General features: G+C 42.4%; 3 protein-coding genes across 4 annotated transcripts; 2 read left to right on the forward strand and 1 right to left on the reverse strand.

Moving 5' to 3' along the window:
- Positions 1 to 1,200: 1,200 nt before the first annotated feature.
- arl6ip1 (ARL6 interacting reticulophagy regulator 1) lies at positions 1,201 to 6,587 on the reverse strand. The gene is made up of 6 exons (XM_028412407.1): positions 6,443 to 6,587; positions 5,518 to 5,651; positions 4,666 to 4,785; positions 3,184 to 3,301; positions 2,683 to 2,767; positions 1,201 to 1,975 (listed from the first exon to the last, which is right to left on the reverse strand). Exons 1-6 carry the CDS (start codon positions 6,476 to 6,478, stop codon positions 1,857 to 1,859), a joined length of 612 nt encoding a protein of 203 aa, XP_028268208.1. The 5' UTR covers positions 6,479 to 6,587; the 3' UTR covers positions 1,201 to 1,856.
- A 458-nt stretch (positions 6,588 to 7,045) lies between these two features.
- srrm2 (serine/arginine repetitive matrix 2) lies at positions 7,046 to 15,064 on the forward strand. Of its 2 annotated transcripts, none has more exons than XM_028412259.1 (14): positions 7,046 to 7,268; positions 8,329 to 8,580; positions 8,675 to 8,770; positions 9,646 to 9,828; positions 9,994 to 10,077; positions 10,164 to 10,235; positions 10,326 to 10,352; positions 10,502 to 10,612; positions 10,780 to 10,918; positions 11,030 to 13,074; positions 13,183 to 13,878; positions 14,003 to 14,074; positions 14,262 to 14,369; positions 14,617 to 15,064. In XM_028412259.1, the coding sequence occupies exons 2-14, from the start codon at positions 8,333 to 8,335 to the stop codon at positions 14,669 to 14,671; spliced, it is 3,936 nt and encodes a 1,311-aa protein (XP_028268060.1). In that variant the 5' UTR covers positions 7,046 to 7,268; positions 8,329 to 8,332; the 3' UTR covers positions 14,672 to 15,064. The 2 variants fall into 2 exon arrangements, with proteins under 2 accessions (XP_028268060.1, XP_028268061.1); XM_028412260.1 differs by having other exon boundaries at positions 10,167 to 10,235.
- Positions 15,065 to 15,571: 507 nt separating this feature from the next.
- On the forward strand, positions 15,572 to 20,966 carry LOC114440113 (ras-related protein Rab-35). Its single transcript, XM_028412406.1, has 7 exons — positions 15,572 to 15,725; positions 16,525 to 17,281; positions 18,298 to 18,348; positions 18,685 to 18,808; positions 18,900 to 19,024; positions 19,294 to 19,418; positions 19,587 to 20,966. The coding sequence occupies exons 2-7, from the start codon at positions 17,227 to 17,229 to the stop codon at positions 19,734 to 19,736; spliced, it is 630 nt and encodes a 209-aa protein (XP_028268207.1). The 5' UTR covers positions 15,572 to 15,725; positions 16,525 to 17,226; the 3' UTR covers positions 19,737 to 20,966.

Raw genomic sequence — 20,966 nt, forward strand, 5'->3', positions numbered from 1 at the left:
AAGCTTTTTTTTTTTAATTAAACACTGCTCTGATGATCTTCTGCATTTTTCGTGTTATTGTTTCTCTCATTAGAGCATCATAGGTGCAGATACATGAATGTATGACAGTGTAATGCCCTTAATGTTGGTCACTCCTACAACTGCAGATCTGTGAGGGATGCTTTTTCTTGTTGTAATGACAGCAATAGGATGGAGGGACAACATATTTCCTTAGATCTGTCTTCTCATTGGCGTCCAGACCAAGACTTCTGCATCAGAACACCGTGAGCAGGTGTCAGCTCTTCTCATCTGCATGCTGCTGTCTGTTGAGATATATTATACAGCCAAATTCTTGATGGAGCGGTTCAGATATACCTTTTTTATTAATTTTTTTTACTTTGGTCTATTTCTAGAGAGCCTATGGTGGCTGTGTCGTCATATACCCTACCCTCACTACTATCAAGGGATTTGGTTACATTAAGGTGACCTTTATCAGAGTTATTTTTAAAATACGAATGTGTTTACAGTACCCTCTAGTGGTAACAGCAAGAAACAGCCGAGGCACCTTTAACTTTCATTGTATTTCCATGTATATTAAAAACATGCATGTTTGCTCATTGTTTGTGTATGAACAGCTGGCCATTGAGTGCATGGTTTGAAGAAAAGACCATATGCCCATAGAAGCCCAAAGCCTAAAGCACATGATATCTATACATTATATCTTGTATTATATATGATATGACTTCAGTCTTCACTTGCCAGGATTTGACTTGAATGTTTATTAATGTTTAGAATTTATTAGGTTTTATTTTTATTTTACACTTACTACTTTACCTACCTTTCTGATTCTGACATAAGGTAAAAAAAGAACTCCTAGCAGCATGCGTCCATCTCATCGTTCTGTGGTGGATAGAATTTGTTTAGATTCATTAGCAAGTAGGACCTTTTCCAATCAACAACTGCGGAAAAACCAGTGCAAACCCACAGAAACATATTTCCTTGTTTGAGCTCTCAAGAGCTAAGAAAAAAATGCTTCTAAAATCCATTTAAATCAAACTTTATTAATTCTCTTAAAGATTTCCAGGAAAGGCGATGAAATGAGCTGAAAGACCAGAAACGAAGAGACTTACGAGGAAAGAACACATAAATAAGAAGAAATAGACGACCGACAGGAACAGAGTAAGGGAAAGGCCTATATACACAGAGACACCACACCAGCCAGACAGTGTGGGGTTTTATTCGAAGCGCTAACAGAGTCCAGCTAGCAGTAATACAGCAGTACACCTGTCTCTAGAAACAGTTTTAGTCCTGATGAGCTGTTTTAAATCCAGTTGTTTTCCAGCAGTTATATTTAAATGCAACTGAAGCAGTTGAAGCACAAAAAATTTAAACATTCATGACCTGCTCTCCTGTAACAAAAAAAATAATTACTGTGAGGAATCTGAGATAAAAATGATGCAGTAATGCTACAAAAACTGCTCAGTAGTCACTTTGTCTAAGAGGGAATGGCTTAAAAGCATTACTGACACCTTAAAACAAAGCACGCCTAATATAAGAAACGGAGGAGGGACAAATATACACAAGGGAGGATGGACTTGTGTGTGGTGTAACTTTGACAACCTTCATTTTGGTGGCTGCATGCAGGGCAGAAAAACTTAAAAAGTGAGTGATGAGTGTAAAATGTCACAGTGTGGGAGGGAAAATGAAACTTAGCCAATGTGTGAAAAATAAACAAAAAGTGCGTCTTGCTCTGAGGCAGAGACTCAGAAAGCAGGAGCTCTCCTACTCCATTTTCTTCAACAACAACTTTCTTCCATCTTTCATTTCCTGTCGTGATTCTCTTGCAGAGATCCCCCTTTGTTTAGCTTGACTTCCATTTACTCGTTCTTCTTCTCTTTTTGTTTGAGCAGTTTGTTGATCTCCCTCTTGGCCATGCCGGCATACTTTGTGATGACGCCATGCTGGTTCAGGCCAGGCAGCAGCAGCAGGAAGCTCACTATGAAAAGGAACAATGAAGGTGTCAACCAGATTTTAATCAGAAGACATTTTTTGTGACCAAAAAATATTTTTACTGCACAGTCTAACCAGCCTAATGATTCAAACATAGGTCTGACAATAAAGAAAATTCTTTAGTCCCGCAATTTCTAATAGCATGAAGCCTTGAAGTCTGGTTAACAAAGTTGGATGTGGTCAAAATGAAATGCAACGTTTCTCAGTTATGGCCTCTGAAGTAGTTTGTGCTGTGGTTTTCTTTCAGACGAATGCCTGACATGTCTCAGCTCATGTAAGTGACTACAAACTCAACTGGGAGAGCTGCTGATTTACCTATTTCCCCTGAGGCGCTGCTATACAGTTCATAAAAGATGGGTACAAGCTTTACTTCTTTTTTCTTCTAAACTCCAGACTAAAGGTATTAACAACTTTCTTCAATGTACATCATACATTGTATTGTGACAGAGGTAATTCAATGCCACTGTTACTGTAAGTGTGGTCAGGTATTGATCCATTTTAAAGAATTATTTTGTGATGTTCTGAGTCATAGTTCCAGGAACCTTTGTAATGAGAGGATTGCATCAGGTGTAAAAATTGATTAAACGTGTCTGAAAAATAATTCACTTTAATGGCTTATAATAAAATGTGATAACATAGCGGCACATATCAATACAGAAAGAACAGTGTACAATGACATTAGCATGTACTCACCAATCAGGTAGGTGAGGAACAAGTTGTGCACCTGCTGTCCGATCCAGGCCACTGCCAGCAGGCTGCTGATCACCGAGGCAAAGTACTATGGACAGCAGGGAGGTCATGTTACAATCAACCCACAAAACTGTGACATTGTGATGGGAAGACTTCCTCACTACCATTGTGCTCCTATGCAATGCAAGGTATTTTTATAACACACATGCACGTTATTTTGTAGAAGGTAAAGGAGTTAAGTGAATGAAGGAAATGTAATTTGGCATAGAACGCGTCTTACACACATGCTCTGTAAAAGAAGGTTATTATTGCTGCCTGTAACCTAGTTTAAGGTCTGGTAAGTGGGGCAGCAAAGCCAAATCAGCTGATATTTTTATCTGGAACACAGAAAAAGCTCCCCTTTGTAATAAGACAGAAAAGATTGTTTACTGCAGCATACAGGCAGCTCTTGTCTACAGCCAACTAAGCCTGTTTGTGTGCAAGGTCTGATCATGTTAATTGTACCATTTTGGGTTTCTCTTCCTTGAGAGTGCAGAGACGCTTCCACCAGCCCACCACACGACGCTGGGTCTTTACCAGGTTACCGCAGATCTCATGGAATCGTTGCTGCTGCTCAGTGGTCCTGTGCAAAAGCAGGTGTAAGGGTGATACCTGAAATACCTGAAACATGGTTTCTTATACTGGCACAAATTCACCCAGCTGTTAGTGGCCTTGTGTATACCAGAAAACCCATCTAATGCAATCAACGTTTCATCCTTTATGATGACTAGTACAGTGTTTATTGTGTGTAGTGTCTATTAACGTATTTCCTAATGTTTTCCTAATTTAATTTTGATTCGAATCACAATCTATCACTGTTGTGGGAGACAACAGAAATTCTGTATAATAGTGACCTTAAAAGAATCATAATTTTTTATGAATGGTGGCATTATCATCCCACATTTCCCGTCAGTGTATTATGGTTAAAGACTGAAGGACAAATAAGGCCACAACAGGAGTAGGGAAGAGGTGGCAGCTGGGAAAAAGCCTTTGTTTTTGCTTAGCCATTTTTTTTTTTTTTTTTTTTTTTTTTTTTAAATCTTAGTTCTTGTTGTCAGAGAGACCATCACTAGGCTGACAGCTCCATTCAGGCACTCAAGCCTTCTTGCAGACTCTACTGCAGTCTTAGTAAGTAAGATAAAGTGTAAGAATCTAAGACAATACAGGTCAATAACTGCACTACAACTAAAAATACAAAGACCTTTAAGCAACAATGCATTGGTTAGTAACTAACCCCAATTAAGATCCTCCATTAACAAAAGCCCAATGCTAAGACAAAGCGTATGAAAACATGCAAGAACTGCTTTAAGCATTACTCTTCATACAGACAACAGCTCACTGCTTAACAGGCCCTGAATGTCTGCTGCTGCCCGTGGAATGTGTAGCAGTGCAGCTCTGCTGATGCAGAGTTATATAGAGATGGGGGGTGTTTAGTGGAGGAAGGACATCCAACATACTGTGCCAACTGCAAACTGTTACTTTATCCGGCCCCAAGTGTCTGGTTCTCACCACCTAACACGCAGTAACAGCTGAGTCAGAGGCGGTTCTGTGAGCTCTGTGTAATGTCAAAGCTCCATAAAACTCTGGGACACCCTATAGAGCTGGTTTCAGGTAACAACATATAAAGCATGAAGGAAAGAGGCAGAACTCCTTGATATAATGGTTCTTTAGCACAAGCACAGAGCAAACATCCAACAAACAAGTTGTCTGTTATGTTGTATTTGGGCCCTGTTAACAATGACTAAGCAGGAGAACAAAACTGTTTTATTTCAGTGAAGCCAATTTTACAGCATTTGTTGTCTATTAAAAAAAGAAAAAAAAGTAAAAAGACCAATAATATAGACTTAGTTGATTTTTTTGGTAGGAAATCCTGCTTAAACCTTGTATGTTTAGGACCACTTACAGACCAAGAATCACACATAACATAACTTATTATAAAGCACTCACCACTTATTGGAGCCAAACACTCTGGGAGCAAGGGTGGGCACAAGGTAGTCGGCGAGGCAGAGCAGCATGACGCTGCAGGAGAGTCCAGTCAGCACTGATGGGTCCAAGTAGTAAATCAGCCTACAACAGTATCAGGAAGCAGTCAGTTGCTGTTAAAGCCTATCACTCACTGTAATAATGAAGTATTTTAAACATCTGTTTACTGTGAAGAAGAGCAGCACATAAATGCTGTCCTTTAAAAAATCTGCAGCTACAGCTTACAATAGAGGGTGTGTGCATTTGGGGAATATTAAATAGGAATGCATGAGTCAACAAACAAACCCAATTACTTGCTACTTGCTTTCACAACAAACTAAGGTCATCTAATATCTGGCATTATGCACAACAACTTTCACCTACGTAGGAAAACTTCATATAGCCCCTGTATTTTTACAGGACAATAGTGCAGTGATAGTTTGGACCATTGTAAAGTTGGCCTTTTTAATTATCAGTGCATGCACACTATAAGGAATCAGAATTAATTTCAAAGACCATCAGACCATTTTATGACAATATGCATTTACACATTTATCATTTTCCAGTACTGTCGAATAGTTTAACTTACATTCTTGTTGTTCTAAGTTTTAAGATTTGGGACATTTCATGAATAACAATAATACTTTCAAGGTTAGTCTAGGACATTAACAATTTAAGACCTCATTGGATTTCTTAAGGATCCAGAGTTCCCATGTAGTATAGAATCTTTTATTACAGATATTTTCCAATATGGAGAGCAAGGAACTGTATGCTATGGCAGCTATGTGTCCTGCTGTGTGCAGCCATGTAATGCATCAAACAGTAAAATCAACTTACAGGAACAGCACAGTGGTAGCGCCCATCAACGCTCCAGGAAACCAGGGCTTTTCCCAGCGCAGGACACGATCTCCGGCCAGAATCACTTCTCCCCAGCCCTGCAGCTGCTCCTCCAGCTGAGCTGTTTCCTGAGCCTGAGCACAACGTTGAACACTTGACCAAACTAACTCCAGGACTGAACAGTGTGTTCTTAATTCTCAAGACCTAAGGTTCTACGGGTGTCAACATGTTTGGATGGACGGAATGAATGTGAACTACTACTTAAACCACCTATATTATGGTCAGTACATATTTTCGACTTCAACCTTTAAAAGAATCACTAAATGCCTAGCAACCAAACTAATTAATAAATTAAACGATTTGAACACAATTTTGAATTTAAAGCCATGTATCCGCGTGTCTTTAAATTACACTGAAGGTGGGTGAGATGTTTGATAAGCAAGTGACGATAACGGTATTTCCTGTGTCTATATGACGGTGCAGTAACCAAGCAAAACAGAGGAAATGGTCGGCGCTTAATTAATGCATATCACCATATTATGTCAACAGAATCCAACATAGTTAAAATTCAGGCCCTTGAGCTTAAATACAGTGTGTGCTGACACACTAGCAACGGTAGGAAACGTCTCTCTGGGAGCTATTTCTAACAAGCTAACTAGCTAGCCTGGTAGTAGCTCGTTAGCTGACATTAGCAGCGATCAGTCACAGCCAAAAGGCAGCACTTTAACTAGCTGGTCGTGCAAGCGATTAGAATTCAATCACCGATGATGTTACATACTGCTTTGTGGTTCAAAGTTCACGCTAACTAAACAAATCTACAATTGCCTCGGCTGCGTGAACGCAACCAGATTAGCAGAAGTGGCCCCTGTGACATATAACAGCAAAATATGAACATTTAAAAGCGTTAATATAAATATATACTCACTAGCATATTTGCACTTTTGTTGTCGCCTTCAGCCATAGCAACTGGACCAATTAGCTTTGTTCCTGTGAAATGTATGTAATAATTTTATTGTCGAAGACTCGACCCGCAGCACGACAGCACACTCCCCTGCTGGCCTCAGCGTCACTAACGGTCGAACAGACGCAGGATGTTTTTATCTCACACAAAATTTGCGTCACCGCAGCTAGTGGTATTCTGGGAAATGTAGTTATGTCGCTACAAAGCAATAATATTGTGTTTTAAATATGTTTTAAATATTGCCTAGCAACGGCAATCAAACTAAATATTAATAACCACAATATTTGGCAATGTACCTGAAAAAATACCAAAACAATTTTTAACGTACATTTTAGTCAATTCTCTATTTTTTTCTGACTGATTTTTGATAATAACAACAAATTGATGCTGCTTGATGCAGCTCGAAGTTTTTTTTATTTTTATGTTTGATTTTGTTGCAAACTGAAAAAATATGAAATGTCTACAACAAACTTTAAACGTTAGATTTTTATGATAAAAATTAAAATGTACCACATTACCTTCAGTACATGAACATATCACAGTTCAGACGTAAACCGTGCGTATGACATCATTTGGCTTTCATCTCTATGGCTCTGATCTCGTCTTAGTGTGAAGACCAGACAAGCTAGCTGAAAGCTAACAGTGCTAGCAGCGTTGCTTCAGTTTTTACATTTACCAAGGTGTGATTATTATAAGGAGTGCGAAAGGGGCATCTGATCTTGGGTTTCGGTAAATCTCACTAGTGTTTACCGACACCGTGTTCTCTTCGATCCCGGAGAAACAAAAATTGGTACGTAACAAATACTTAAGTTAGCTTGCTAGCTTACATAGGAATAGTTCGCTGCGTATAAATGTGGTCGGGCCTTTAGATATGTATAGCGTTAAATTTAACCGTTAATAATTCAACTACATTTTAGAGTGTGACTGCTATACTTGTTGTTAACAACGTGTTTGCCCTTACAATATTTTATCGTTTACTTAGCCTTAGTCATCAAAAATTGCTATGTTGTAGCAACAGGCCTATACTGGCGCACGTGTAAATGTGCGACAAAATCAATGTTATTTACATATATTCTTGGCATATTACTAATCATATGTGGTTAGATAAGAAGAGGGACACACAGTTCGACCCAATTTGTTACAAGCCTTCCAGTAACTGCGTTACCTTGCAGGAAACACGTCCCACACTTAAAACCAATCTTGTCAACAAAATGCCGCCTGAATTGCAGATGTCTGTGTTGTACTGAGTTCACGAAACTGCATTCCTGCTTATGTGTTTTTTCCCCGCCGAATATATACAGTTATATTTGTATATCTAAAACACAAGCAGATCTGTGGTGGACAGCCAGAAGCATTTTATTTGTCTGCCATTTTATGATTGTACATCTCGTCTTCCAAAAGGTCTAAAATGGCACAGTGTTAAACTATAGAAACTTGTATTAAAAGCTTTTTTAAAGAAACATCTCCTGTAGACATACTCAAGAATTTGTAAAATATCTGCCTTAGATTGAAATTCTAAAAACAGCAGCCACATTTCTAAAATGCATGCCTGTATAAGTGTATTAGTGATGTTTCAATTCTCCCTTGGACTGCTACACTAACCTCCATTTTGATACTGTCAAGGAAACATAAAAGAGCTATATTTATTACCCCATATTACCAAATATAGACATTCATGGACACCTTATTTCATCTGAGCTTCATGGACAAAAATGACTTGCACCCTGAAACTACTGTGATATGAGGCTTGGGAAATTGACAGATTTTATATTTTATTTTTACCTTTGTTTTCAGTACCAGAGTGTATTGTGTGCTGAACTGATTACTGCAGCTTTGTTTTATGTTTGTAGAGCCATGTACAATGGGATTGGCCTGACGACTCCGCGAGGGAGTGGCACCAATGGCTATGTACAACGAAACCTGTCGAGCCTGCGGGTCAAAAGGCCCCGTGATGAGCGTGGTGGTGATATGGATGAGAAGGAACGTGAGAGGCTGGAGAGTCAGCTCAACAGGCAACCCAATGCTGACATCCTGGAGCACCAACGGAAGAGACAGCTGGAGGTGAAATGTGCCGAACTTCAAGACATGATGGAGGAACAAGGGTAAGAAATAATTGCTGAAGCTGGAGGTTTTCCAGGCCACCATCACACTGATTTTGGTACATTGTTTAACAGTTTTGTTTGTCTGCATGCACAGGTATTCTGCTGAGGAGATTGAAGAGAAGGTGAACAGTTTCCGCTTGATGCTACAGGAGAAGCAAGAGCCAGCTCGTCCCACCACTGAGAGACCTGCGTAAGGAACACACAAGCAAACAAACCACAATCGTGCGACAAGTGCATTTTATTTTGGGTCATCGTCCTCTTTAAAAAAAAAAAAAAAAAAATTAATAAATGTCAATGTTAATGTCAATTGCACCCAGTGTTCCTAATTAAAATATTGAGGATATAGTTATTAGGGCCTGAGCACAAACGTGCGAGAGCCCTATTGAAACCATTGACAGTAAAAACTATGGACAGAGCTTCCGTGACGTCACCCGTTTGTTTCTGAAGAGCCGTTCTGAGGCTCGGTGGGAGGTTCCAGGACGTTGATGACCGCCGCCATGTTGGCAGCGTCACGTCCGCCAAAACTCTAAATATGGACAAAAAGGGGGAGCACGAGCAGGGTTTAAGGGGGCGGGCGATCGTGGAAGCAGGAAACTCATGTTGTGATACGTCAACTGTCTGTCACTCAAGCGGCAACGCCCATAATTACAGAATTACAAGTTTTGACACTTCCGCATGGGCTTCAACTTTGAGCCCCGAAGGTTGCCGCTTGATTGAAACCCGTCACAGCGTCGCCTACTGGTAGCAGGAAATTTCTGTTGTAAACATGTGTTTGTTGTACGTCTCTGGAAATGAGAGGAGAGCATAGGAGAGGAGACAGCGATGGCCCTGCGGATCGCAAGGTGTGCGAGGACCCGCAATGCTGCTTGCAGCTTTAATTTCCCAGTTGTTTTTTTCATGGTATTGTTCCTTGTAGTTTCCTTGAGGGTCTGAGTTATCTTTCATTTTAGAATACCGGAAACATTAAACAATGTATGACATATTAAATAAGTAGTATTAAACATCTTATACTGCACCACTGCAGTGTTGGTAATAGAAAACCTTTGCGGTTCTGTATCCTGCCAGCGTGACAGAGACTCATGCCCTGGCTGCAGCCAATCAGCAGAAGAACGACCGTCTCCGTGCTGCCTTTGGTATATCCAGCGACTATGTGGATGGATCATCTTTTCACGCTGATCGCAAGGAGAAGGAGAAAGAGAAGAGAGAGCAGGAACGCCTGGAGAGGGAGAAGCTGCAGCAGAAATACACGTGAGCAGTCAAGCATAGAACACACCCACAGTACATAAGTGCATGAGAGTTTTTGTGCCTCTGTAGTAACTGCCTCTATAAATGCTCACTATAGTGAAATATGTACCATGTTACATTCTTGTTGTTTCTGTTTTTGACTCAAATGTGTTCCTCTTTCTCATTCAGGTTAGTGGACGATTCAGATGATTCAGATTCTCCTCCAAAAAAGCGCACCAGAAAGAAGAAAAAGAAGAACAAGAATAGGGACAGGTGAGGATAATTTGTTTGAAATAGAAAGGAATATGAACTGGTCTTAAGGATTTAATTGATTTTTTTTTCTGTTTCCCTTTTCAAAGCAGCTCAGAAAGTCCCTCACCTTCCCCTCGTAGAGAGAAAAAGAAGAAAGAAAAAAAGAAGAAAAAGAAACGGTATTTCACCATTAATAGCCATTAGTCATTTTAGAGGTTACCTGCTGATTTTACATAGGCGGTAATTAATAAAGGATGTTTTGTTTTCAGTGAGGTGTCAGAGGAAGAAGAAGAAAGGTAAATATTTTTATTGTAAATTGGACTTTTTAGCAGAGAAGCAAAAAAGAATCAGCCGTGTTTTGGGTTGTTGTCTGTTGTCTGAGAGTAGTTTTGTGTAAAGTAAGAGAAGTTTATGAACAATCTCTTGTGCAACTTTCTTTCCTCAGTTCCTCAGATGAGAAGCAGAAAGTGTCAAAGAAGAAGACAAAAAAGAGCGAAAGTCCTCCAAAAATAAAAGCAGCGCGACACAGGAGTGTCTCTTCCAGCTCTGCCCACAGGTATGAGATGAAAGAAGAGCTGTTCAGTAGTATTGTAAAAGTGCAGTTGTGTCAACGTTGTACTGCAGTACAGGCCTTTAGCCTTTTGGACAAAACAAGTCCTCCTATCCAGACATTAAATGTATCAGAATATTTTTTTTTACATTTTTCCTATTACTTACCAACAGCCAATCTCCACCGCCACTGAGATCACATAAACAGGACCAAAATATAAGAAATGTAGAAGATCGTAGAAAGGGGAGATCACCAGACAGAAATTGGCGAGGCTACGAAGAACACAGCCCACAACGTCAGGGAGGTCATGGGGTAAGCTTAAGACTACATTTATCCAGTTCTTGTCAAGTACTTTAGTCCTTTATTTACAAAAAATGCATCTTACCATAAATTAACTCCGTTGTATTTCATTGTGTGTCTTAGAGGGTCAATCTTGATAGAGAAAAACAGCGACCGAGCGAGGTGGAGAAGACCTCCACCAAGAGGAGACATGATTCTTCGTCCCCTTCTCCTCCACCACAAACAGCAAAAACCTTGGAGAGAGAAAAAGGAAGACGTTCCAGAAGCAAACAAAAGGAGAGCGAGAAGGGAAGGCGATCCAGGAGCAGAGAGATAAAAGAAAAGGAGAAAAGGAGGCGTTCAAGGAGCGTAGAAATGGAGAAGAGGAGGCGTTCAAGGAGCATAGAGATGGAGAAAAGGAGGCGTTCAAGGAGCATAGAAAATGATAGGGTAAGATTGAGGCGTTCAAGAAGCAAAGAAAAGGAGAGGGAGAGAGGAAGACGCTCCAGAAGTAAAGAAACAGAGAAGGGAAGGAGATCAAGGAGTCGGGATATGGAGAAAGGAAGGCATTCAAGGAGCAGAGAAGTAGACAAAAGGAGACGTTCAAGGAGTAGAGAGGAGAGGGACAAAGGAAAGGAGAGTATTTCTCAGAGGCCCAGACATGACTCCTCCTCATCCCCTTCTCCCTCTCCTCCTCCTAAACAGGAGACTAGAAGGGAAAGGATCATTGAAGCTAGGCGGGAAAAGGAAGATAAACAGGACAAAAGGGTGAGACATGACTCCTCATCCCCTTCACCTCCCCCTGAGAAGGAGAGGTCCAGGAGAGAGAGGAGTGGTGAGAAGGAGCGACAGACTGAAAGAGATCAGTATTCAAGAGCGGCAAATGACAACAGGAAAAACGATGCTAAAAGAAATGAAAGAGAGCCATCTCCCTGCAATCAAAAAACTGTCAGGAGAAGGGATGGACATGCATCCCGTGACTCTCCTTCTCCTCCCTCTCGCTCACCGGTGGCCAACGGACGCCAAAGAGAAAAGGAGAATGAGAGAAGCAGAGAAACGGACAGGGACAGAAATCTGAGTAAGCCGAATAACCAAGGCCGAGAGCAAGGCCGAGAAGGTGGTAGAAAGAGAGATGAGGCAGTCCGGCCACCTGCAGAAAGTAAACAAGATGGATTGAGGCCCGCAGAGAGGGGCAGAAGCGAAAAAGCAAGTGAGAGGCAGGAGAAAGTTCGAAGCCCTCAGAGAGAGAAGGAGAACCCCCGTGACAAAGCAAAACCGGCTGAGAAAAGAAGAGAGAGCAGCAGCAGCAGCAGTAATAGCAGTAGCAGCAGTGGCAGCAGTAGCAGCAGTGACAGTGACAGCTCCTCATCATCCTCTTCCTCCTCATCCTCCTCTTCTTCCTCATCCTCTGAAGATGAGGGCAAGGCAAAGAATGCTGGATCAGCAGCAAAGGAAAGGAACAGCCCGGCAAAAAGCGCACCGTCTGCTATTGGGGCAGCAGTTCAGAGGTATTTAGCCAATGGTAGACAGGAAAGCTCAGCCTCCGCTTCAGAGGGTGACGGACCAAGACGATCCCAGAAAGAACAAGATGTTGGTAGAGACAAACAAGAGAAAGAGAGAACATCTCGCAGAGCTCCTGCAGAGAATTACCAGGCCAAACCTCAAGCCCGCTATAGTCCCACACAGATGGACAGTCGTAGTCCATCCCCGCCCCCACCCAGCAAAGCGGATAACAGAGGCGGCAACAGATATTCTCCGTCCCAGACTGATGCTGAGAAGGGGAGAGCAGAGGTGAAAGTTGGGGAAAAGGAGAGGGGGAAGGACAGAGATGGTACCAGAAGGACTAGAAGGTCTAGCTCCACAGCCAGGAGGTCACGCTCCCCACCCCAGAAGAACTCCACAAATTCCCCAGCCCGGCGCACTCCACCAAGGCAGTATCAGGAACCCCCATCTCGGCCCAGAAGAGCTTCTCCTCCAGCCTGGTCAGACCGGGATAGAGAGAGACAGAGGGATCGGGAAAGGGACAGAGAACGGGAGAAATTAAGGAAGAGCAGGTCCAGAAGTCCAAGAAGACGCAGCAGGTCTAGATCCAGAAGTCCAAGAAGACGCAGCAGGTCTAAATCCAGAAGTCCTAGGAGAGGATGCAGGTCGGGATCCAGAAATCTTAGAAGGCGAAGCCCTCCTACCAGGTAAGACTGCATTACTATGTATCAGTTCATCATTACGATCAGGTTCTTCAATGACTTATTCATCTTAATGCTTATGAGAAAATGATCCATGAGTTTTTTCTCTCCCAGGTCCCACCGATCTCCCTCTCCACAGCGACGAAGGAGGACTAGTCGGTCCCTCTCTAGAGAAAGAGGGAGGGAAAGGGAACGTGAGAGGACCAGACAGTGGGAAGGAGGGCAAGTACAAGACAGAGAAAAGCAACCGGTGCAACCAAAAGATGTTCCCCAGCCCCAGAGGTCCTCCTCTTCATCTTCCTCTAGTTCCGCCTCTTCATCTTCACGGTCACCTTCTCCACCTCGAGAGAAAAAAGACACAAAAGCACTGATGGAGAGAGACAGGAGGGCAGATCAAAATGACCAGAAGAAAGATGACAGACAGAGGAAGAGTCACTCCTCCTCGTCACAGGGCCCTTCTAAAGACTCATCACATGCTCCGCCGTCAGGTGGGAGAGAATTGCAGTCGGACTCCCGTCGATCTGATGTGAACACCAGAAGGTCTCCCCCTGGCAGGCAGCCCGACACCAAACAGTCGTCAAGGGGTCCAAGCAGGAAGCAGTCATTACCTGAAGCCCCTCAGTCGCCTCACCAAATGCTCAGAAATGACAGCACTCTGAACGGAAAGGAAACGAATGGAAACAAGAAAGCCAGCAGGAGCAGCAGCTCCAGCTCTTCTTCGTCATCGTCGTCGTCCTCCTCCTCTTCTTCTTCTTCATCTTCCGGCTCGTCTTCAGACAGCTCTGACTCTGAAGTGGAACAAGGAAAAGGGTATGCAGGAGACAGCAATAAGCTAAAAGCGTGTCCTGTTTTTTTTCTGTTAAAAAATTGAGCTAGTTACATGTTTAGGCTAAAACTACGTTGTTTTTAACTCTAATTATATTTTTTTTCATAGTAAATCAGCAAAAGCTAAAAGTTCTTCTCCATCCTCCTCATCTGATGATGAAAAGGAAACAAAGAAAAAGAGGTAAGTACAGAAGAACACTTCATATCACACACAGACCATGAGTATTTGGACAGTCTCAGCCCGTTCAGTGTGAAATTATCAGCTTGTAATTAAGACTCAATGGTATGGTAGTGCCTGACTGTTCTGCAGCAACCTACAGAGCCCCCTGCAGTGCAGTAGTTTTAAGACTTTTGTGTTTTCCACACAGCCCTGCCAGACCACGCCGGGTGCCAGCTGACTCGCTGAGAGATTCACGCTCACTCAGTTATTCTCCACCCAGACACATGAGAGCAGCGCCGTCCTCAAACAGCAGCAGGTCTGTAGCCTTGAACTGCTGGTCATCATTACAGTGAATAAAAAACTGATCAAAACAACAACGCCACGTGGGTCGTTCAGCAGTAATTGAGCCTCCTGTGTGTTCCTGTGTAGTGCATGCACGGGCTGTTGTTTTGTTAAGACATTTTACCCACTTGAGTATATTGAAATTGCTACAAATATGGCGGAAAATAAAAGTATCTATGCACTTATAGAAATGCTGATTTCTGTCTTTTCCATCTTCGTAGGAGCGGCAGCAGACAGTCGCCAAGCCGCTCATCAAGCAGCAGACAAAGGAAATGAGCACATGACTCAGGCACTTCTTCCTCTGTTCTTTAAACTGGACTACAAACATGGACCTGAGAGCCAGCCGTCAGTCGCTCTGTGTCAAAGGGGACACACACTGTCCTACAGTAATGTGTGTGTGTTTTTTAAGCGGCACGACCCAGAGGCTGGCTTGTACATTTCTTTTTATGAGCAGAATAAGAAACATTCACAGTTAAGTAAACGTAATTCTAACGATGTTAAGTGTTACTTGTAACGCTTGTTGCTTTCTACCTGTAGATATGGGCTGTCCGTATTTTGGTTATTATCATATATCAGATGTGATTTCCATTTAATGTGAGCTGAAATCTAAAACGTGGTTCATTTCTTTGTTGAAGATGATTAATGACAATAAAAGGTAATTGTACATTTCGTGTGTGTGGTTTTATGTGTGAACAAACTGGACTTCTTTTCTGAGAATGATTGGTGTGGTCAGAAATCTTACTCAATGTTAACTGTGACTGGACACAGCATGCTGGGTTTTGCAATAATGAAACTAGAATGGCAACGTCCGTGTATAGTTACCTCTCACACAAATCTCAGATGTGTGATTCAAAATGCTTTTGTTTAAAGCTTGACCCTGAGAATAAGATTTGTTATTTAGTTGCTGGAAAGCTAAATATTTAACTCAATGCTGCTGACTATACCTACAGAAAAAACTCTCAGATGCGGTTCTTGTCTGCAGATCTTGTCCATAAATAGAAGAAGTCATAAATGAAGAATATACAATTGAGACTTTCCCACAAGAAAACTTATTTTCACTGCAGCACCAACACATTTATCCTTGGGGAAGAAGCTGCAGTTTCAGGCCTGGTCCTCATAGTGGACACAGCGGTGCAGGTTTTTCCCACATGACGTGAATGCGCCATCAGATGATGAGAGTGGGTCATCAGCTGCAGACAGTCAGGTGTGGCCGGCGAGGAGGGCACAGTCCGACCGGAGCGTTGATCCAGCGGATTCTACAAAACTAGCTTTACCGAGCGCCTGGAAACATGGCCCACCGACCGAGCACCGAGGCTACCGGATAACCACAGTAAGTGTGTGTTTTTTATTATTTTTATTCACACCGTGGCTGATTCAAGAGTTTGTCAGAGGAGTGAGAAGTTTAGCGACGTCTTGGAAAGGCCAGGTTCAGGCCCAGACACCCCGCACTCAAGACTGGATAAACAGATCTGGAGGTTTACAGGTCGCATCGGGTTTTTATCTTCACAAACACAAGCTGAGGTTTTGTGTGGTCTAAACTGTGTGTCGCTTCGGTTTAACCAGATTTTCTAACTCAAACGCTCCGTAGCTCAAACAAACCGAAACTCAAAGGCAATGTTTATTTAGTATAAATCACTGCACACTTAATGTTAGCCGAATTGTAGATAACGAACACGAGACCTAGGAGAGTGTAGAGATTTAATGTTTAATTGATTTTTGGTGTCTTTATAAAAGAAATATTAAATGAATGTTTTTTAAATCGGGGATTCGTAGCCGCTCACGGACAAGACACATACCGAAGTGGGGCCAGATTAGCTGGCATTAGCAAGGTCCCAGCCTTTCCTGTTTTCATGGAAAACTGTGACAGCCTAGCACTGCTTTAACTTAACGAATCAATGTCAGACAGTTTTTAAAAAAAGGCCGTAACAGCCAGACAGTGTGAGTGTCAGGGAGCTGTGTTGCTATCCCAGCTCAGTTGGGGGTGGATGAAGCAGGATGAGGAAGTTAAATTTAGTGACTCAGCTGCTGTTTGAGGAGCAGGGAGGGAGGTGAGGAAGAGCACAGGTTGCACAGATGAACCAATACCTACATTATAAACGTGTGTAACATTTTCTCTGTCTTCTGTTCAGAGCCTTTGCATCCTAAAGAAGTGAGAGCCGTCCACATGTAATGAAACCGGCTGAGGAACTGAAGTGAAATAAAGGGATTGAACCTCAGCTCATGGAACCACAGTGAAAAAGAGGAAGATCTCAGTTTCTGGCTTTTTTCTGGAGATATGAGTAAGCTGCAGAAGAATTGAGGGGAAATAACTGGATTTATGATCAGCGCAGCAACAGATCGCTCTGTGCCGGAGCCTCGGTGATGTGAAGACTGGTCACTCAGGATGCATCCTAAAGAAGGAGTATCTGTGCAGCCCTGACACCACTGCGAACAAGTCGGAAATCCCCTGTAAGGTTTGGAACTGGGTGGAACTGGAACTAAGGTGGAACCACGCAGCCTGTCTTGGCTGTTAAGTATGAATCACAAATACAGCACTCACAAGAAATACCACGCATTCTGCTGGCTGACGTGGTTTCACTTTGAAACCAAAGAGAATGATGTGAACATCTGAACTGAAACTGTCTGGTTTGAAGCCAAAAAAAAAAAACGTCAAAACTGTGGACGTTCAACTGGAAATGTTCTCATTCTGGCAGCAGGATAATGCCAGTGATTTTTGAACAGACGTCTGTGCCGCTCTGAGGTGGAACGCGAACACTGCATGTGCAGAGAAGGACGATCACCTCCTTCTATGAAACTGCTTTGACTGGGAAATCTCTTAAAAGGCCATCCAAATGGCAGGGAAAGACTACAATCACCTTTTTAAGCTGCTCATCATTGGAGACTCCAGTTAGTACATTTTGACTACATTTAAAATTCACCTGCAGTCTAAGCACGATGCTTGTGGACTCTTAGACTCTAAAGGGTTAATTCTACATGGCATGTTTACTGTTAATGTGGCTCAGTTTCCTGAATCTTTGTAAGAGAGGTGGAGGAAAAAAGTTAGCATGAACCATGGAGCCACAGAGACACATGGATGGGGTTAAATCCAGAATTAACCTTTAATACATATCAATACATAGCAGGAGTCCCAGGTTTACTACTTCTTTTCCTATCATTTGATTCACATTCTGCAGTTACCAATGCTAATATTTATCAAAGATAGTTATAGTGGCAGCATTAAAAAAAAAAAAACACATGGCTCCGTATATACACAGGTCACAAGATGGAGAATAGAAGACTCGTCATAGCTTAAATTCTTCTGCAGAGGTGCATGTTTCTGTGGGACGTACCGGCTCGCTAGCTTTAGGACCTGTATTTTAGGTCTACTGCAGGCCTTGCCGACTCACTTTCCTGCAGGAAATTATTTTAGATTAGATTGCATTGTGAAGGTGCATGTTTGGAGCGACATGGGTTCAGGAAACTAGTGAGTTCCCTCCTGTGCTTACCTCGTATTGGCTTTAACAAGCTATTCAAATTATGAATGTGTTCCAGCGTGCCTTGGCTCATCCTGCACGCTGACAGATGCTGCTTCTTTTATTTCCTGGAAAAAAAATCATTGCAAGACAACAAAACATTATGTTTTGCAAATATTCCATATATTTGTAGCACCACCACAACAAGTGGTCTGCTTCTCTCAGCAGAGTCAGGATGTGATAATCAGAGTTTTTAAATCAGCGTGACTTCAACTTTTACCCAAATGTCTTGCTTTGTTTCACTTTTGTTATTTTGCCTCCTCCCTTTGTTTTACTGGAAGGAGGCAGTCACTGACAGAGCCAAGTCTCTTCCGGGAGTGAACCTTAGACAAACTGGTTTTATTCAGATAGGTTATTTGCTTGTCTGATCTGATCTGGTCTCCTTCTCAGATGTGGGGAAAAGCAGCCTCCTGCTCCGCTTTGCAGACAACTCGTTCTCTGGTGAGTTAACACATCAAGACACTTTTTTTTTTTTTTTTTAGGAGAAGTGCAGGCATGTTATCGTGTCACATCATCTTATCTGCAGGGCTTATCAGAGCTGTCCTAACATGTCAGCAGCTCCGGGGGGTGGGGGGTGCATTTTTGCTGGGTGAATCAATAGAATCTGAATTACACCCAAAAAATGTAAACTTTAAATACATGTGGTCGATGATTGATCAGAAAGATGATTTTCAAGGTTCCACATGCATCAGTGACCAAAACGCTCCACATGATAACTATCACCGCAGTATGCAGATATCACAGCACGTCTGCGTTCTTCTGATTCGTCCTCTGCAGGCAGCTACATCACCACCATTGGTGTGGATTTTAAGATCCGAACAGTGGACCTCGATGGGGAGCGAGTGAAGCTGCAGATCTGGGACACGGCGGGCCAGGAGAGATTCAGAACCATCACCTCAACGTAACCTCTAAAGCCTCTGCTCGTGTCTGATCGAATGTAAAGCTCCACCCTGCCTGTAGGCCTTAGTCCTGTTTTGTCTGTGATTCCTCAGGTATTACAGAAACACCCACGGCGTCATTATCGTTTATGACGTGACAAATCCAGAGTCGTTTGTGAATGTCAAGAGGTGGTTAAATGAGATCTCACAAAACTGCGACACCGTCTGCAAGATCCTTGGTAGGTACACAGAAAGAACAACGTTGCTCATGTTCAGTAAAGAAGCTTGAGCCACAAACTGGGCAACACATGTTTTCAATTAAATGTCCAGTTTCTAGATCACAGTTTGAACTGATCGTGCAGATAGACTACACTTTCTTCCTGTCACACTGCACGTAACCCTCCTGTTCAATCACCAACACTTAAATAATCTCAACCTCAAGCTGTTGTAGTCATTAAAATGTCCTGTTTCTTGGACTTTACGTTTGTTTTCTCTGTTTTTTCTTCAGTGGGAAACAAGAATGATGACCCTGCCAGAAAACAGGTGGATACCCAGGATGCTGTGAATTTTGGGGAGTCAGTGGGTGTTCGTGTCTTTGAAACCAGTGCCAAAGAGAACATAAATGTAGAAGAGGTAAACCTAAACTTTATGTGAATACTAAAATACTTCTTCTGTAAAATTTACTAACTATGTATTGGGACATTTTATAAATGTGTAGTTTAAGGTATGTGTGTGTGTTTCAGTGTTAAGGAGCCAAACATTGCAAATTCTGATCTTCAGTTGTTTTGTTGCTCTGCTCAGATGTTCATGGCCTTCACTCGCATGGTTCTCCGGGCCAAGAAGCAGAGCCAGAACAGAGCCGAGAGGGAACGCGAGCGGGAGAGGGACACCGTCAACATCAACGCCCAGAGGGACCGAGACCGCAGGAAGAGAGGGAAGAAATGCTGCTGAGATGCCAAAGCGCACACAAAAGCAAAGGGAGCACTGTGCCTTAGGAGAGAAGTCTTTGTTAATATGAATGTTATAAACGGTGTGGATCATTATTTACTGTGCAAAGTTACAGCGACACACTGATGGTTGTTACTGGAATGGAGGATGAGGGATGGACAGTCTGCCAGCACTGACTGCATGTAGCAGCCCGGAAGCCACATGATTTAAAGGATCATTCTGGTGTTGTTGTTTTTTTTTAACCCATGGTGCAGTATTTCACATTTTTGCTAAGCTCTATGTGGAGTCTCAACTTGGAGGCTATATCTCAGCATGGCTCCAGAAAAACTACACAGTGATATCAGATATCAATGAGAGGCCAAGCTCTATGCGTCACTTCTCACGCGTAGCCGTGACTGTGGCTGCAGTATTGGAAGTTCCTGTGTTGTTGAACTTTTGTAGGATGTTAGTAACACGTCTGTTATAGAAGTCCTGCAGGTTCAAATAGTTTAGGGACTGCTGCAGCTGCTCTGTCAACCAAAAATGTAGCAGAATAATCACACCCAGGCTGCGCCTCAGCATCGTGGCAGGTGCAGCAGCTGCAGTCCTTTCAAAATCAGTTATGTGCAGCGAATGCATCACAACTAGGTGACATCATCTCTGCTTCCTGAAGCGTTTCCCACCAAGCAGCTGTTTATTTGGGTCATAAAAGAATCTCCCACTGGCACTCCAAGGCATCCGTAGAAATCAGAATAATGACCTTATGACCTTCCACACCTGCACCACGATCCAGACAAATCTGTGTCTGTTTTTTCCTTCTGTCAAATTTAGACACAATACTTGGTTCAATTCCTTCCTGAGGCAAAACGTGTATGAGACAGTTCACTGGCACCAAGCAGATGTTAAGAGCTGCTCTCACTGTCCGAAGTTACCGTTTGTGTGTTCCATTAACTTTTTGTTGAAGAACACCAGTATGGTCCTTTAACTTTGCTCTCGACCCACTATTACCTGTTTTTTGCCTTTCTTAATACTGAAAAAGGATTTAACCACTGAAAGGGAACTTGTTACTAAATTATAACCTTAACAGGTGTGTTGAGTGCAGACAGCTGTATGCTTTTAGTCTAAGTGACGCTAGTAATATCAGATTACAGTAAGTTTAAACTCCACAGTACGAGTCCAAAATGTTTGTCTTTTAATGTAAATCTGTTGCCTTGACAATGTGTCAAAATCAAAATAAAGCAATAAATCCAGTGA

Source organism: Parambassis ranga, chromosome 8, assembly GCF_900634625.1.
Source record: "Parambassis ranga chromosome 8, fParRan2.1, whole genome shotgun sequence".
NCBI lineage: Eukaryota > Metazoa > Chordata > Actinopteri > Ambassidae > Parambassis > Parambassis ranga.